Source organism: Suricata suricatta, chromosome 13 (assembly GCF_006229205.1).
Source record: "Suricata suricatta isolate VVHF042 chromosome 13, meerkat_22Aug2017_6uvM2_HiC, whole genome shotgun sequence".
Taxonomy (NCBI): Eukaryota; Metazoa; Chordata; class Mammalia; order Carnivora; family Herpestidae; genus Suricata; species Suricata suricatta.
The window spans coordinates 22,165,739-22,183,886 of NC_043712.1; the positions used below are offsets into that span (position 1 = coordinate 22,165,739).

Genomic DNA, 18,148 nt, shown 5'->3' on the forward strand with positions numbered 1-18,148 from the left:
GGCTCTGTGCTGACAGCTCAGAGCCTGGAGTCTGCTTTGGATTCTGTGTCTCCGTCTCTCTCTGCCTCTCCCGTGCTTGCACTCTGTCTCTCTCTCTCTCTCTCTCGAAATAAATAAACATTAAAACAATTCTTGGGATGCCTGGGTGGCTCAGTCGGTTAAGCAGCCAACTTCGGCGCACGTCATGATCTCGCAGTCTGTGAGTTCGAGACCCACATTGGGCTCTGTGCTGACCACTCAGAGCCTGGAGCTTGCTTCCAATTCTGTATCTCCCTCTGTCTCTCTGCTCCTCCCCTGCTTGCTCTCTGTCTCTCTCAAAAGTAATAAACATTTAAAAAAATTAAAAAAGAAAAAACTTTGAGGTGGGGCACCTGAGTGGCTCAGTTGGTTAAGTGTCCAACTCCAGCTCAAGTCATGATCTCGCAGTTCGTGAGTTTGAGCCCCGCATTAGGCCCTGTGTCGACAGCCCGAAGCCTGGAGCCTGCTTTGGATTCTGTGTCTCTCTCTCTCTCTGCCCCTTCTCCACTCATGCCTGTCTCTGTCTCTCAAAAATGAATGCACGTTAAAAAAATTTTTTTTTAATTTTTTAGTGACATAATTTTAAAAAACAAAGTAAGTCTCAAATTACAAAAAAAAAAAAAATAAGAGCCATGAAAAGGAAGAGGAAGCTAGTATACTGGCCACAAGACTTTCGTTGTTACTTTAGTTGGCCATTTTAAACTTGTGTTTTGGCCTCTGGTTAATCGTACTGTGTAATGGGACAGTCCACCTATCACTGTGGGATGGGGGGGGTCGTATCCATGGGGACTGAGGTATGCAAACTAGGATTTCCTCAGGCAATGGGTTTAAATGCCAAATAACCAAGTTCGGTCTTGGGACCACTCCTGGTTTGTAGTATTAAAACCCCATCAGCAGCATCTCTGTCTTCCTGTTTACCTGGGGGGAAAGCTGCAGTGTTTTGTTTTTTAAGTTTTTATTTTAATCACCCAGCAATCATCATGACAAGTGCACTCCTAAACCTCATTACCTATTTCACCTGTTCCCCCATCCACCTCCCTCCTGGCAACCTTCAGTTTGTGCTCTGAAGTTAAGAGTCTGGTTTGTCTGGTTTTAGTGTCAGGGTAATGCTGGCCTCATAGAAGGAATTTGGAAATTTTTCTTTCTCTTCTATTTTTTGGAATATTTTGAGAAGAATGGGTATTAACTCTTCTTGAAATGTTTGTGAAGTCATCTAGTCCTGGACTTTGGTGGTGATCAGTCTGTTCAAATTTTTCTATTTCTTCCTGTTTCCGTTTTGGCAGTTTAGATGTTTCTAGGAATTTTTCCATTCCTTCCAGGTTGCCCAAATTTTTGGCATGTAGTTTTTGATAATATTTTCTTACAAATGTTTGTATTTCTGTGGTGTTGGTTGTTATTTCTCCTCTCTCATTTGTGATTTTATGTATCTGAGTCCTTTTTCTTTTCTTTTTGGTAAGTCTAGCTAGATGGTTATTAGTCTTATTGATTTTTTTCACAGAACCACCTCCTGGTTTCATTTATCTGTTCTATTTTTTACATTTTCTATATCATTCATTTCTGATCTCATTTTTATTTACCTCCTTCTGCTGGTTTTAGGTTTTGCCTGTTGTTCTTTTTCTAGCTCCATTAGGTAGAAGGTTAGTTTATGTGAGATTTTCTTGGTTTTTAAGGTGGCCTGTACTGCTAGAAACTTCCCTCTTAACCCCTTTTGATGTATCCAACGGTTTTGAATTGATGTGTTTTCCTTTTCCTTTGTTTCCCTGTATTTTTTATTTTTTATTGTTTCCTGGTTGACCCATTCATTGTTTAAAGCATTTTATTTAACCTCCATGTATTTGTGTTTTTTCCAGATTTTTTTCTTGTGGTTGGTTTCTATATTTATGGTATTGTGATCAGAGAAGATGCACGGTATTACTTTTACCTTTTTGAATTTGCTGAGACTTGTTCTGTGACCTAAGATGTGATCTGGACAATGTACCATGTGTGCTTGAAAAGAATGCCTAAACTTCTGTTTTAGGATTGAATGTTCTGAATATATCAGTTAAAAAAAATCCATCTGTCCCAGTGTGTCATTCAACGCCATTGTTTCCTTGCTGATTTTCGGCTTAGATGATCTGTCCACTGATGTAAGTGGAGTGTTGAAGTCCTCTACTATTATTGTATTACTGTCAATTAGCTCCTTTATGTTTGTAGTTAACTATTTTATGTGTTTGGGTGCTTTATGTTGGAGGCGTAAATATTTACAACTGTTACATCTTCTTGTTACATTGTCCCCTTTTATTGTTATATAGTGTCTTTCTTCGTCTCTTGTTACAGTTTTTTGTTTAGACTATTTTGTCTTATATAAGTATTGCAACTCTGGCTAACTTTTGACATCCAGATACATGATAGATGTTTCTCCCTCCCCTCTCTTTTAGTCTGTAGGTGTCTTTAGGTCTAAAATGAGTCTCTTGTGGTAACATGTAGATGGGTGTTGTTTTTTTATCCATTCTGTCACTTTGTCTTTTGATTGGCGCATTTGTCCCATTTACATTCAAAGTAATTATTGACATATATGTTATTGCCACTTTATTACTTGTTTTGTGATTGTCTCTGATCCTTTCTTATCTTTCTCTCATGTTTTACTTATTTTCTTTAATAAGACATTTAATTTCTTTCTCTTTTTTCTTTGCATATTTATTAGTGGGTTTTGATTTGAGGTTTACCATTAGGTTTGTATATGACATCTTCTGCATATAGCAGCCTATATTAAATTGATGGTCATTTAAGTTTGAATCCATTCTTTACTCTTTTCCCCACACTTTAGGTATATGGTGTCATATTTTATATCTTTTTTTATTTTGTGAGTTCCTTGATTGACTTCTTACAGAAATATTCATTTCTATTGCTTTGTGTTTCCTACCTTCATACTTGTCATTTTTGGTCTTTCTTTTCCACCCAAAGAGCCCCCTTTAATATTTCTTGCAGGGCTGGTTTAGTGGTCCATTAATTTTTGGACAAGCTCCATTAATTTTTGTTTTTCTCGGAAATTCTTTATCTCTGCTTCTCTTCTGAATGATAGCCTTGCTGGAGAGAAAATCTTGGCTGTAGACTTTTTCTCATTCTGCACTTTGAGTAGATCATGTCATTCCTTTCTGCCTTGGAAAGTTTCTGCTGAAAATCCACTGATAGCCTTATGGGATTTCCTTTGTATATAACTATCTTCTTTTATCTTGCTGCTTTTAATATTTTTCTTTATCACTATATTTTGCCATTCTAGTTACAGTATGTCTTAGTGTGGATCCGCTTTTGTTGATTTTGGTGGGGATTCTCTGTCCCTCCTGGATCTAGCTATCTGTTTCCATTCCCAGATTAGGAAAGTTCTCAGATATTATTTCTTCAAATAAATTCTTTATCTCCTTTTATCTCTCTTCATCTTCTGAGACTCCAATAATAAATGGAGTCCCTGAGTTCCCTAAGTCTGTTCTCATTTTTCGTAATTCTTTTTTTTTCTGTCTTTTACAGCTTGATTACCTTTCATTACTCTGTTCTATGTCATTAATTCATTTCCTTGCTTCTTCCAGCCTGCTGTTCATTTCATTAGGCATGTTGTCATTTTGTTTTGTGAGCCCTTTCTCTCTGCTATGTTATTTCTTATCTCTGTTAATGTCACTGATGTTCTCTACTCTTCTCAAGTCCAGTGAGTATGTTAATTATATCTGTCTTGCTCAGACCTTTGGTTGTGGTCTTGTCCTTTCTTTCATTTGGGACACACTCCTCTGTCTTCTCATTTTGTCTAACTCTCTGTGCCTGTTTCTGCGTGTTAGGAAAGTGAACTACAACTCTTGTTCCTAAAGGCAGTGGCTTTATGAAGGAGAGGTTTCTAGTGCCCTGTACCGGAGTGCCCCTTTTCCCCCAGGGCCTGGTGCTTCTGAGAGTAGTTCTGGTGTGTGCTGCCTGCACTCTGACTTTGTGTCCTGGCTTCTTTACTCTTCAGGCGAGTGACCTGCAGAGGTTCTCTTCGCCTTTTGCAAGCAGTGTTTGTCCCTGACCTGAATGTGGCCCATTTTAAATAGGTGTGTTCTGGTCTGTTTGTGAAATGAGATCTTAAACCACCACCACGAGGAGTAAGGCCTTTCAAAACTCCCAGAGTGTGAGATGAGGTGTTGGCAGGAGTTTAGGCTATTCCTCTGAGGGAGAGGGCCGCCTTCACGGGGACTGAGGCAAGCATGGCTGGGAAGGAGGGTTCTCCTGGAGTGTGCGATGGCAGGGCTTGGTGTGAGCAAGTTAGGTAGTAGTGTCAGCACTGTGCTTGTTCCTGCAGGGAGCTCTGAGCTCATGCTGAGGGTCGGGGAGGGAGATGGCACCTGCTGGTTCCTTTGTCCCTAGATGGGTCAGTCTCTGAACACGGTCTCTCTAGGACATTCTCCAAGGTGAGCAACTCACCTTCTCACTCTGTGCCCCAGGCATTCTTCGAATCACTATGTCCACATGGTTATGTCCAAGGGTGTTGGTCTGCATTCTTCTAAGAGCAGCCCCAGTGTCCTCTGAGCTCTTCCAGAGATAAGTGCACTGATCTTTCAAACCCCAGGCTCTAAGCCCTGCTGTTGCCAGAACTTAGGAAAGTCAGACCCTCTTGACTTCCAGGCCAGTTGCTCTGGGAATTTGTTTTCCCGTGCACCCCCCTCTGTGCTAGTCTCTCTCCCTCTTCTCTGTGATTGCAGCTTTCTTCCCACTGCAGTGGCCACAATCTGCTTCTCTCTCAGACTGCATCTCTGCACTTTCTACCTTCTTCCATGTGACCTCTTCTCTACCTTAAGTTGTGGAGGCTGTTCTGCCAGTGTTCAAGTTGATTTGGGGGGTATTTAGCATGATTTGATAGTTATTTAGTTGTATTTGTGGGATGAGGCAAGTCTAGGGTCCTCCTACTTCATCGCCATCCCTCCCCCCTCCTATCTGAAGTCAGTTTTGCTGAGCATTGATCATGTCATCAAACTTGAAATTTAAGAGGCTTGCTCATATTTCATAATGTCATCATCTGGTTTTTCAAGAATCTTCTTTCCTGTTTTTATTGTTGTAATGGTATTTAAATATGGGTTTTACAGAAGTGTTCATTGCCAGTGATTTGCTAAATTTGTATAGTATGTTCTATTATTTTTTGAGCATGCAATCAGAATTGTCATAACATAGGTCCATGAAAACTGGAACTAGACTTATATGGATCTTATTTCACTTTCTTAGAAGATTAAAAAAGAAAAGAAAAGAAGGATGGTTATGTAATGGTTGATTGCAAATGGAGAGTTTTTCTGTTTTTGAAATTTATTTCTTCATGTGAGAATACTAAAGATGTAAAGTGGTATAAAATTTAAATTTAATAATTGAAATTTAGTATTTAACAACATAATGGGTCATTAAATTTGAGGAGTAGATAATTTACCTTAAAATTTTTGGAAATATCCTAGTGTTGACTATAAAGTTGAGAGAAGTGCTATAGCAATAGTTCCCGTTCTAAGCTACATGTTAGAATCATCTTAGAAACTTTTATTTAGAAAAACTTTTAATGTGTATTTATTTTGAGAGAGAGCATGCACACAAGTGGGGGAGAGGGTGAGAGAAAGGGAGAGAGAGAATCGCAAGCAGGCTCCACATTGTCAGCACAGAGCCCAATGCAGGGCTCAGACTCATGAACCGTGAGATCATGGCCTGAGCTGAAATCAAGAGTCACATGCTTAACCGACTGAGCCACCCAGGCGCTTCTTATCTTAGAAACTTTTTAAAAATATTAGCATCCACTTACTTGCAGAAATAAGCAATGCCAGGTCTGGTACATGAAATGTAAAAGATTAGCTAAGAGGAGCTTGTCACGTGAGGTAGTAGGGAACTTCCCAAAGCCTACGTGTTAAAAAGCCTTGAAGGCCAAATGGATGAGGCTCCCACAGGTCAACGTTGAGACCAGTTGGGCTTCAACAAGGTAATAACTTTAATGCACTAAAACTCATCAAATATGTCATAAATAACAGTAGACTTGTAATGACACTACAAGAAAATTAGTTGGTAATATTAGAGGATGCTCACGAACAAATTCACTATTTTGAAAACGGACAATAAAAGGAGAATTGTCTTTTCCATTCTAATTGGATGACTAGAAAATCAGTAGTAGATGAGGGAGGTTTCCCTTTATAGAAGTATTTCAGTCAGTACATGATAGAATTTAAATCTCAGAGTTTGCAGATCTTAGGAACTATTGGACATCGGTCATCATCATGGCTACTGGTGTTAGGAAACATAGAAGCAACTAGACGTGGTGTGCCTCTGGTTGGACAAAACACGCCATATCAAAGAATCTTGCCAAAAATATATTGTTTTTGAATCTTGTCAAATCTCTAAATTCAACAACCAATACCAAAGACAGAAGGACACGCTAAGTGATACCACAGTGGGGCAATCAGCAAAACTGTGTCTGTAGAAAGAGCTACAAAACAAATGACCCAGTTTTCCAGTTTCTAAAACAAATATATTGACAGGGTAAGGGGGAATAGATAGAGAAAAGGAACCTATAGATTTAAAGAGGTACCTAAACCACGTAGACTTATGTTGGTCCTGATCCAAGTGAACTCTAAAATAATCAACTGTAAAATTTATGCAACAATTGGAAATTTGATTGCTAACAGGATTATATTAATATTAGAGAATTGTTATTTTTAAGCTGTGATAACGTTATTGGTTATTGTGGTTATCCTTTTAAGAGCCCCCATCTTTTTTAGGATTCATACTGAAATAATTACTGCTAAATGATTTGAGGTCTGGGATTTGCTGCAAAATAATGTGAGTTCTTAGGAAGGGGGTGGGGCTTAGAGGAAACAAGGTTGGCTTTGAATTAATTGTGTTAAGGTGTGTGATGGCTATGTGGGAATTTGTTACTCTTCTTTCTACTATTCTATGTTTCATGTGTTTGAGTGTTTCCATAAGACAAGATTTTAAAAGATACAAATACCTATTGTCACCCCTGGCTAATCAATTCAGTACCTCTCTCAGTTGGGTCTAGGACCGCAGAGTCTTTTTAGAAGTTTTCCAGGTGATTCCAATGTATAGCCAGGCTCGGGACAGAGAACCACTCCGAGACATCACTCAGTGTTTCTCAAAGTGTGGTCTGTGAGCCACTTGCTTGTGAAGCATCTGAAAAGTTCTAAAAAGGAGTGTACGTTCCTAGGCCCCCTAAAAATAGGACCTAGGGGGTTGTGTTTTTAACAAGCACTCCAGAGGGCAAGGGTCAGTGGCTGGTTGGGAAGGAAAGTGGTTAAGAATAGCCACATGGTCCCAGGAGACCTCCGTTCCGAGCTCTGTCTCTCACTGGATGAGAAATATTAGGGAACCAATCAAACCTCTCTGCAGCTCTGTTTCATCTCTGCTTTGTCTACGTTAGAAATTCGATAGCCACCTCTGCAAAGTTACTGCTAGGGCTGGAGATAAAAGAAAGAAAGTGGCAAGCACTGCCTTTTCTGTGTTGTTGGAGTCAGGATAGGGTAGTTACTGTCTTCACTCCTACTATTTGTATTATTACCCAAATGAGGCTAAGCAGTTTGGACAATGAATGTAAATCATGTTGAATTCTCCTGCTTTGTAAGTTAAGTTACCATTTATATGTACAATAAACAACTTTTTTACGCCATCTAAATCTCAGAAATTTTACTATACATGCAATCTTCTGGAAATAAAATTGCTACGGGAAATTGAGAAATAAATCAACATAAAGAACTCAAAAATGGGATAGTCATTTTATAAAATCATACCACCTGTTAGCAATAAAGTAGTTATGATGATTCTAAAACAAATGTAAATATCTAACCTAGTGGTTGATCATGCAAATACACTGCATCAAAAATAGTAACTGGATGCTAATTGGGATCAAAAACTCTAGCTTCACCTTCATCAGAAACAAGAAATGTAAAGGATGGAGAGAAAAAAAAAGACAAAAGGAAAAATATGATAAGATTTGCAGTTTAACTATGGGGGGAACCCAAAGACAGTATTTAATTTTTTTTACATCAATAATTACAGAAAATAGATTTGAGTTTCTATTGGAATTAAAAATTGGCATAAGTGAAACAAAATATTTATTATGCAAATCAGTAGATGAAAAAGAACAAGGAAAAAATAGCGGGGGAAATGCTCAACTATTAACTGAAATTAACCGCTTGATTATAGTCTACTGTAGAAGTACCTAAATAGGGAGCTAGCTTTAATGGCTTATCCTATACTCTTCCTCAAAATTAATAAAAACGCACAAACTAAAATAGCACATTTTCCTGTGCATACATAAGTATCTAAGTGTAGAAAAAGCATAATAAATGTTAATTAACAGTGTTTATCTCTGGATGAAGAATGCTGAAAAACTCTATTTTTCATTTGTATTTTCCAGTCTTTCTATAATCAACACACATAACTGTTTTCAACAAGAAAAAAATAATGACCTTCTTTTAAAAGAAACATTTTCTTAATTGATTCAGTTACTTTCTTGGAAAGTCAGCATAGTAACCTTCCACCAAAGTCCATGGAATCTTTATAGGTAAAGTTTTATCAGTAGATAAACTGATAGCTCAAAGAAAATATCTTTGATAGAAGAATAATGATGAAAGACATCAATCAGATCAAACCTAAAAATGGAGGCCAACAGCTCTTTTTCAGACTTCTTGCTAATGTAGAACACGGCTTCAAGACAGTATGTCCAAAGAGCTCTGAGCAATGAAGAAACAGGTGAGAAAAATCCATCTGCATATATTGACTTAGAATCAAGCCCCCTAACACTTTACTTAGAACCAAATCTTTTTAAACATCTATTACAAAAATTTACTTATCTTAATTTTTCCATAGTAGCTAAGGAATTTAAAGCATGGAGAAGGGTTATCATTAGGAACACTGATGATTACGATAAAAGATAAACAACAAAGAGGGAAGAAACAAAGACTCATAAAATTATATCCAGAAGTCAAAGAATAGTAATCTCAGTCTATATATGCCTATAATAACTGTAGAGGGCCAACAGCCTATATAGCCATGAAGGGCTATGGGATATTGAAAAATACGCAAAAATATATTCAGAATAGTAACTATGAATATTTTTCAAGTAAATTATCTTCATTTTATTTTATTTAAGAAGACTGTAAAGTACATTTTAGAAAGATTTTTACCCCAAATAAAAATTTGAATGCTTGGGCTTTTAGTAGGATACATTTTTCTTTTTTTTTTTTAACGTTTATTTATTTTGAGACAAAGCATGAGTTGGGGGAGGGGCAGAGAGAACGAGAGGGAGATACAGAATCTGAAGCAGGCCCCAGGAGCTGAGCTGTCAGCACAGAGCTGGATATGGGGCTCAAACCCACAAACTATGAGATCATAACCTGAGCTGAAGTCAGACACTTAACCGACTGAGCCACCCAGGCACCCCAGGATAAATTTATATTTAATGGTTAAGTTACATTGCCAAAAATTCAATCCTCCTGCCAATAAGATAACGTATTTTATGTCCAAAACTAAAAGGTGTAAAAATGCCGATTCATATTCTTGGCCATACCTCTCAGGTATTGAAAAATAAATTCAATTCAAAATATTTTTAAAATTTACCAAGCAAATATACCTCTTTGACATTTCAAACATGGTTTTGATCCACCTTTGCTATTGATTATAATCAGTTATCACTTAAATGGAAAGTGAAACAAAATGTGTACTTTAATTACACTGATCAGCCAGGGTATGAAGTTTGAAGTAATTTGAGGAAAACATTTTTGAAAGTCTAAACCTAGCCCTTAAAAACTATATGTATTTAATCAATTTATTTAGCATTCAGTTCTGGGTGATTCAGATTCATGGCTAAGATTACTTTGTGTTCCCTTATTATCTTTCCATTATTGAGGATAATCTTGTTTGTGACCTTTTTCTCATCGATTCACAGGGGAATGAGGAGCGTGTTTGTCAGAAGAACAGAATGTGGAGTGGAGAAGTAGCAATGTGCAAAAGTAAGTCAAGTGACACTGGGCAGTCCCCAAAATCAACGGTGAGGCACATGATAACAAGGTGGCCACATTTTCTTTATAAATCAGTTTTTTAATAAAAAATTTTTTTTAAATCATCTCCATAAACTATATGAGAAACTTTTATGGGCTTTTTGCTCAAGGATGGCAAGCCAATAAAAGGGTCAGAAATAATAGTAGAGATTAATGATTAAATTGGAATAGAGCACAAGATTACCAACTTGGGAATGGCAAACATTTTGTTTTGAAATTAGTTAACTGTTGAATTTATTTGCATTCTTTTTGTGGGCTTTTCCCCCAAATAATTATAAACTAGAAGGTTTAGCACTCTTGCTTTTTGGTGACCAGTTTTTTAAAGTGATGTTGTCATCACATCTGTCACATTTTTTTGCGTGGGATTTTGCATTAACTCATATTACAAAAACATGCAGGTTTACTTAGCAAGATGTGAGTTAATTACATGAGTTTATTCCCAACACACGACCCGTATGATTCCTCAGCTGGAGACAATGTACCGTTGACCTCCTAAACAATCGGTTTGAACCACACATGTCCACTTGTATGTGGGGGTTTTTTTTCCAGTAAATACAGCCTGGTGCTATAAATGTATTTTCTCATCCTTATGACTTTCTTAATAACATTTTCTCTTCTCTAGTTTACTTTATTGTGAGAATACAGCATGTCATCCATGTAACATTCAAAATATTTATTAATCAACTGTTTATGTTATCAGTAAGGCTTCCAGTCAACAGTAGACTATTGTTGGTCAAGTTTTGGGAGAGTCAAAAGTTATACATGGATTTTTGATTACATGGGGTGTTGGTGCCCCTAACTTCCATGTTGTTCAAGTGTCAGCTGTAATTTAGATACAAGTAGTTACAAGCCAATCAAAGTGGTAGGCTTCAAGGTTTTGTCTTAATAGTCCTGGGGAGTCATCAAATTTTCAACTAGAATTGGCCTCTTAGATTCTCCTTAAGCAGCTTCTTAGATGATTCAGCTGGACTAGATTAGATTGAGTCCAAGGTCAGCTGGATTTATTTATCTCACTAAATAAGTAAATAGAGGCCAGGAGAAATGAAGTGAGCTGCCCAGTATCATTAAGTAAGTCAGTGGCAAAGGCGGCACTAGGACTCAAGGTTGTTGCCACCATGTCTTCTGGGGTTAGAGTAATGATCGATTTTATATACACCAGAATCTTCAATTCTTAATATTGTATGGTTAAAACTCCAGGGAGAACATATGACTATTTTTAGTTCTCAAAAACATGTATGTATTATACAGAAAAATATTTTTTTAAGTATACTTATTTATTTTGAGAGAGAGTACAGGAGCTGGGGGCATGCAGTGGCGGGGAGTGGGAGGCGTGCAGACAGAGGATCTGAAATGGGCTCTGTACTGACAGCGGAGAGCCTGGTGCAGGGCTTGAACTCATGAACCGTGAGATCATGACTTGAGTGAAATAAGACTTTTAACTGAATGAACCACCCAGCTGCCCCAGAAAAATATTTTTTAAAGACATTGAGTAATATCTCAAGTCACAGAAAGGCACCGTTGGGCATTTCTGATAATAGCATTTTTTTTATCTCAACTGTTCATGATAAAAAAAAATTGTGAATGTATTTGCAGGGAAGGGCGAGAGGAAAGAAAAGGAAACATGTAGGTTTGGCATCGGCACCTGCCACAGTGTTGGGGAGGGGGTCATTTTAGTTTCGCAGCGGGTGTAAATCAAACTGCAGTGACAATGGTTTGTCTAGCGGCTCTCTCTGAAACACAAGATCGTAATGAGTCCTCTATGAATCCTCTTATTATCTGTGGGTGTTTTTTCTTTCTAAATTATTAATTACATGATCCAAGTTCTTTGCAGAAAATTAAAAAACACAAATAAGCAAAAAGAAAATAATAGTTTTAATTCCACTACTCATGGGTAAAAAATTATTGATATTTTTATATATTTTATTATATACTTTTTTCTGAGGCATATAAAAAATACAGATATTTCTGAGGGTGGGGATTGTTTATATTGAGCAACCTGATTTGAAAGATTCTTAAATGATTTACTAAATTATTAAATATATTGATACCTGTGTTATCAGTTTTCAGGGAAGTCTCTTCACATCGGTATGATTCTCAAAGTGTGTCTCACAGACCAGAAGCATTGATAGCACCTGAATTTTGTTAGAAATACAAGTTCTCAGGCCCTACCCCAACCCTGTTGAATGCAAACTTGCATTTTAACAGAATCCCTAGATGATTCTTATGTGCATTAGTTTGAAAGCACTGCCTTACTCCCATGGCTTTTAGCCTTCAGCACTTTGGGACACCCTCAGGGAGCTCTGAAAAATCCCTTGCCCAGATGAATCAGGTCAGAATCTCTGGGGGTGGAACCCCATGTCAATATGTTTTTAAAGCTCAGTTCCAGGGTATAGCCAAAGTTGAGATCTGTGGTCTCAGGATACGGAATACTCACGAGGCTGGAAGAAGCCCAGAGAAGTCAGCGTCTACTCCCCGGGCTCTCAACCCTGAGTGACAATTAGAAATCATTTGGGGAGCTTTTAATACCAGAAGTTAGGCCACCACACGGAGATTCTGATTCATTTGGTCTGAGATAGGGCTCGCTCACTTCTGCCCCCAGCACTATTAACAACAAAAGGTGGCAATAGACAAGAAGACAGCTAGAGTCGGTAGGCAAAATACCAATCTTTAATCGCCTGCGTGTATTAACCCAAAACTTAGACATGCTGCGGGTTTTTCCTCCTTCAAAGCATATCCTCGTGCCTCCCACATGAGTAGGCTGTGGTATTTTATATGATGCACGGAGTACCTTTAACATTGTAGCAGAAGAAGGAAAGAGGGTTGGAAGAAGCATTTAATACGAGGCTTTTCTTTTTCTTTCTAGAAACCAGGTGTGAAGCTCCGCGTGGGTTTCTGAACGGGAAAGCCAAAGTCGAAAACACTCCCACTGGCGCCAGCGTGGTCTATTCCTGTAACAGAGGATACAGCCTTGAAGGGGCACCTGAGGCGAACTGCACTGAACAGGGAGCTTGGAGCCACCCAGTTCCTCTCTGTAAACGTGTGTGTTGACTCTAGGAGAGGTTTTAATCACATTCAGTTTCATGATTAATTTCCCCAATGTCTGAAACATCGAGGAAACTTCACTGAGTGAGATTGGCCCAGAGAAAGCAATCAGTGCATATCCAAACCAAATACTTTGGGATAGTTTTAAAACCTACTTGTATGTTCTGGAATATCCTGTCTGAGAATGAGCTTTCATCAGCTCCCTTGGATGATTACAGGTAGTCCAAGGCACTAATATAAAAATGCAGCTTAATGAAAATATTTTGACACAAGTGTATAATGAAGAAGAAAGAATATATCAAAGTATAATTTTATATATACACACATATATATAGCATTAGAATGAAAACAATATTCACAGGTAAGATCTAAATTGAGGGAGCTGTGGTTATTGTTTCAAGTGTTATAACGCAGTAACTGAGCCTTCAAGATCCAGCTGACGCCTGCCTCACCCACAGAGACTTCTCTCGTGCCCACTGAAAACCAGGAAAAGCCAAACTGCTGAAATCTATGTCGATATGTATGTCATACACTTACACTAAGAAGTCCTTGTGCTGTCATCATTTGCTGTTTTTCCTTCAGACCTATAAAATGAATCCTCCCTGAGGAATAAGCCTTGCAGACTCTACAATTTAAGTTATAATATCCTGTTCATAGTATTGTGAGTCTAAAGTTATACTCAGCTCACTTGGAAATGTCTGCCAATTTCTGGGTCATCCTTCTGTAGGATGTTCAGTAAAAGAGAGTAAAGTGACAACGAGAAGCATTTGCTCTGCATTTTTAATATATTTTCATCAAAAGCCAAGGGAATCTTTAATATGTATATGTATATATATACATGTATATATGTATGTGTGTGTATGTGTGTGTGTGTGTGTGTGTGTGTGTGTGGAAAAAACGAGGGAATGTTGATGCACTCCCTGATTTCTAGCACACCTTTTGTCTCCCCATCATTAAGCCATCATTTCAAACAGCTATTTAATTTGCCATCTTAGAATTTTAGGACAAAGTGTGGGTGGCCGAATATCTTGGGGTTTTCAGATCATACCTGATCTTACCCTTAAAAATAATGTCATGTGGCTACAAAAAAAAATATCTTTTTGCTTTTTGTCTTATTTTTAACACTACTTTTTAAAATATTTATTTATTTATTTTGAGAGAGCGAGAGAAGGAGAGCAGCCAGCGAGGAAGCGGCAGAGAAGAAGGGAGAGAGAATCCCAAGCAGACTCCATGCTGCCACCGCAGAGCCCCACATGGGGCTCAAACTCACAAACTGAGATCATAACCTGAGCCAGCCAAGCCACCTAGGCATCCTCTTTTTTTAATTTTAGAAAGCAAGGCCAGAGAGAGACAGAAAAAGAATCTTCAGCAGGCTGCCTGCTGAGCACAGAGCCCAACAGGGCTCAGTCTCAAAACACTGGGATCAAGACCAGGGCCAAAATCTAGAGTCAGGTGCTTAACAAACTGAGCCACCCACCTGCCACCAGACCAAGTTGTTGTTTTTTAATGTTTGAAGTTCTGTATTTTTAAGCCTCATTATCGTAACTGCGAACCCAGCTCCTACACGGCTCACCCACACTCTGCCTATAAAGAAATAAAGAAAAGAAAGAGACACTCGGTAAGCATTGTTTTCTCTGTTTAACAGCCAATCCATGCCCTGTTCCGTTTGTGATTCCCGAGAATGCTGTGCTTTCTGAAAAGGAGTTTTATGTCGATCAGAACGTGTCCATCAGGTGTAGGGAAGGCTTCCTGCTGCGGGGCGAGGGCATCATTACCTGTAACCCTGACGAGACGTGGACACGGACAAGCGCCAGATGTGAAAGTGAGTAAATGGAGGCGGAATCCATTTCATCTCATGAGTGCACAATGTGTTCTCATCCTTGTGAGATTACCTTCAATCAAGTAACGTAAATGTACACATTTAGGTCTCTGTCTTATCATGGTTATCAGCTGCTGTGTTGCCAGTTTTTTAAATTAAAAAAAGAAAAAAGATCTTGGCATTCCAAACATAAAAAGGAAAAAGAAACTTTCCAGCAGTAGGCTAAAACCTACCTGACCAGAATTCACTGAGCAGAGTTTCAAAATACTCTCTCTTAGGAATGAGCAAAATATTAAACCTAAAATACATATTTTTTCCTGGGGTACCTGGCTGGCTCAGTTGGTAGAGTATGCAGCTCTTAAGCTTAATTTGAAGCCCTGCACTGAGCATAGAGATTACGTAAAAACATAAAATAAGGCATGCCTGGGTGGCTCAGTCACCAGTTGCTGCTGGTCCTGGAACCAAACAGCTTGCGACCCTCCAGGCGAGCACCAGGTGACATATCACACACAATCTGGCGGCATCTCTTACTGCCTAGTGGTAACTCTTGACATCTCTTCACATACACTTCCTGCACTTCAAACATCTCCCACCCCCACCCAGCATTCTGCGCCCCCTCCCCTGTCCCCCTCCCTTGTAATGCAAGCTACTCCCTCTGTAGCAATCAGTTAACAAATTCTCATTGCGTCTAAGCAGATGCAAGACACTGGGCTACATAGTCTACGGATATATCGTGCCTACAGTGGCCTCCATCTTTCGAACACTTGGCGCCCCAGCTCATAAGAAATGTGCATGTGAAAGCCGTGGGAACTGTGAAGTCAGGGTAGACCTGGGTTTGAATTCTATCCTCAGAACTTCCTAAGACGAAATTTATGCCAGTGCCCTAACTTCTCTGAACCTTTATGGATCTTCTGTGTTAGTAGCAACAATAATAGCTGTCTTATACGTTTGCTTTGAAGAATAAATGAACTGGTATATTTTAGCAATGTCACCTGCTAGGAAGAGATACACCAGTGGTCCGAGTGCCTGGCATTCCAACCAGCAGCCTACTACAGCATTAGAATTTTGTTTGGGGGCACCTGGGTGGCTCAGTCAGTGAAGTGTCTGACTTTGGCACAGGTCATGGTCTCATAGTTTCTGAGTTCAAGCCCCACTTCAGGCTCTGTGCTGTCAGTTGTGCTGACAGCACAGAGCCTGGAGCCTGTTTCAGATTCTGTGTCTCCTTCTCTCTCTGCTCCAACCCTGCTTACACTCTGTCTCTCTCTCAAAAATAAACACTTAAAATATTAAAAAAAAATAATTTTGGTTCCACTCCAGGGAATATATACTACACTTTTAGTCTTATAAAATCTACTCCGAGTGAAATAGGAAGCACTACATATGCCTTGACCACCAGCCTGAGCTCAAGCAAGCCAAGTGGCCTGATCGTGCACGCATATCCTCACCTCGGTCTTGGCGCCCTGAGAGAGACCACTCAGAGCACTGGAAGAAAAAGCAAAGAGAGACATGCACTCTGGTGCATGCTTAATTATGCCTCGATATTCTTGAGAGGATCAGGGGTTGCCTTGGAGAGAAGACAGTTTCTACCATTGTCTGTTATCCTCAATCCCTCTTTTGCATTTTCTATTCAACAAAAAGCCTCTGGCTTAGAAGAAAATATCTTCCCTGAGAGCCATGAGGAACCACTTACCTCATTTTTTCACCTCATCCTAATATCTGTCCTTACAAATCACGGATTCAAATTTAGTGTGTATAGGAATCACCAAGTGTAAGACGCAGACTTATAAGCTAGAAACTCCCAAAATTTGCACTTTAAAAGAAATATTTTTGATGTTTATTTTTGAGAGAGACAGAGAGACAAAGCATGGGCGGGAGAGGGGCAGAGAGAGAAGGAAACACAGAATCCAAAGACAGGCTCCAGGCTCTGAGCTAGCTGTCAGCACAGAGCCCGATGTGGGGCTCGAACTCACAAACCCACAAGATCATGACCTGAGCCGAAGTCAGACACCTAACTGCCTGAGCCACCCTGGCACCCCCGAAAATGTGCACTTTTAATGAGAGTGATTCTTGTACAGTTGGTGTGAAATCTGCCCTTTGATCACTTCAGTAAACCAGCCATCAGCTTCCCGTGAGCTTTCTACAAGCCACTCCCCCAGCCTGGAAGCTCCACGGACCCTACTCAAGCCCCATAGCCCCGTCCAAAGCCACTCCCGTTGTGATTTGTACCTTGACAGCCTAAGCTAATTAGTCTTATTCACCTTGATTTCCCCGTAGTATAGTATCCAAGCCTCTTTTATTAAATTGTCCATCTCTGTCCTGCTACTCTGTGTAAAAGGACAGCATTTTCTTCATTGATTTCTTTCCAGTTTCTAATACCCAGTAGGCATAATACATATTTGATATCTGACTCATTGAATTAATGTTTGTAACCACCTTAGAAGGAAAAGAAAATCTAGAGAAATCATACACATTGGTTATTCCCTCTGACGAGTTCTTAATGGTAGTGTGTCCACAAAGTGACCTTTTTAGAAGCCAGTTCAGGGAGAGTCATCCAAAAGTTAGACTTCTTCAAACTGGGTACTGATTGGAGCCCCTGCGCTAATTCAGACCTTGTTTTGTGAGCCTTCCCAGAACAACTCTAGTTATCTCAAGGCTTCTCAAAGCAAAATTAGTTATAGGATTTTTTATTTAAATTGACATACAGTCCAGGGGTGCCTAGGTGGCTCAGTTGGTTGAACATCCGACTCTTGATTTTGACTCAGGTCATGATCTCAGAGTCGTGAGTTTGAGCCCTGTGTCAGGCTGCTCACTGAATGTGGGGCTTGCTTGGGATTCTCTCTCTCTCTCTCTCTCTCTCTCTCTCTCTCTCTCTCTCCCTCCCTCCCCCCACCCCCACCCCTTTCCCCTGATTAAATGCTTTCTCTCTCCCTAAATTAAAATAATAAAAAATAAATATACAGTACATATCACTTTTAAAAAAGAAGATTATCATTCAGTCCAACACATTTCTTAAGAGTCACTGCTTTATAATCTTGAAAAGAAGGAAACTGATGTGAAACCTTGATACAAACCTCATCAGGGCGCGTAAATGGAGTCTCTAGAGGCTGGAGGCTATTCATTCATTACATTCATTTACTCATTTTTCAGATTTGTTATCGAGAGGCTGCTGTGTGTCAGGTGCTATTCTAGGCACTAGTAAAACAGCCTTTGGTGGAATGCGCAGTACTGC

General features: G+C 39.2%; 1 protein-coding gene across 1 annotated transcript in view; it reads left to right on the forward strand.

The window, feature by feature from the left end:
- SVEP1 (sushi, von Willebrand factor type A, EGF and pentraxin domain containing 1) overlaps positions 1-18,148 on the forward strand; it is a 195,044-nt gene that overhangs the window by 163,743 nt on the left and 13,153 nt on the right. The window contains exons 42-44 of the mRNA XM_029919633.1: positions 9,947-10,010; positions 12,922-13,095; positions 14,746-14,922. Coding sequence (XP_029775493.1) covers positions 9,947-10,010; positions 12,922-13,095; positions 14,746-14,922 — 415 coding nt within the window. The remainder of the gene's footprint in view (positions 1-9,946; positions 10,011-12,921; positions 13,096-14,745; positions 14,923-18,148) is intronic.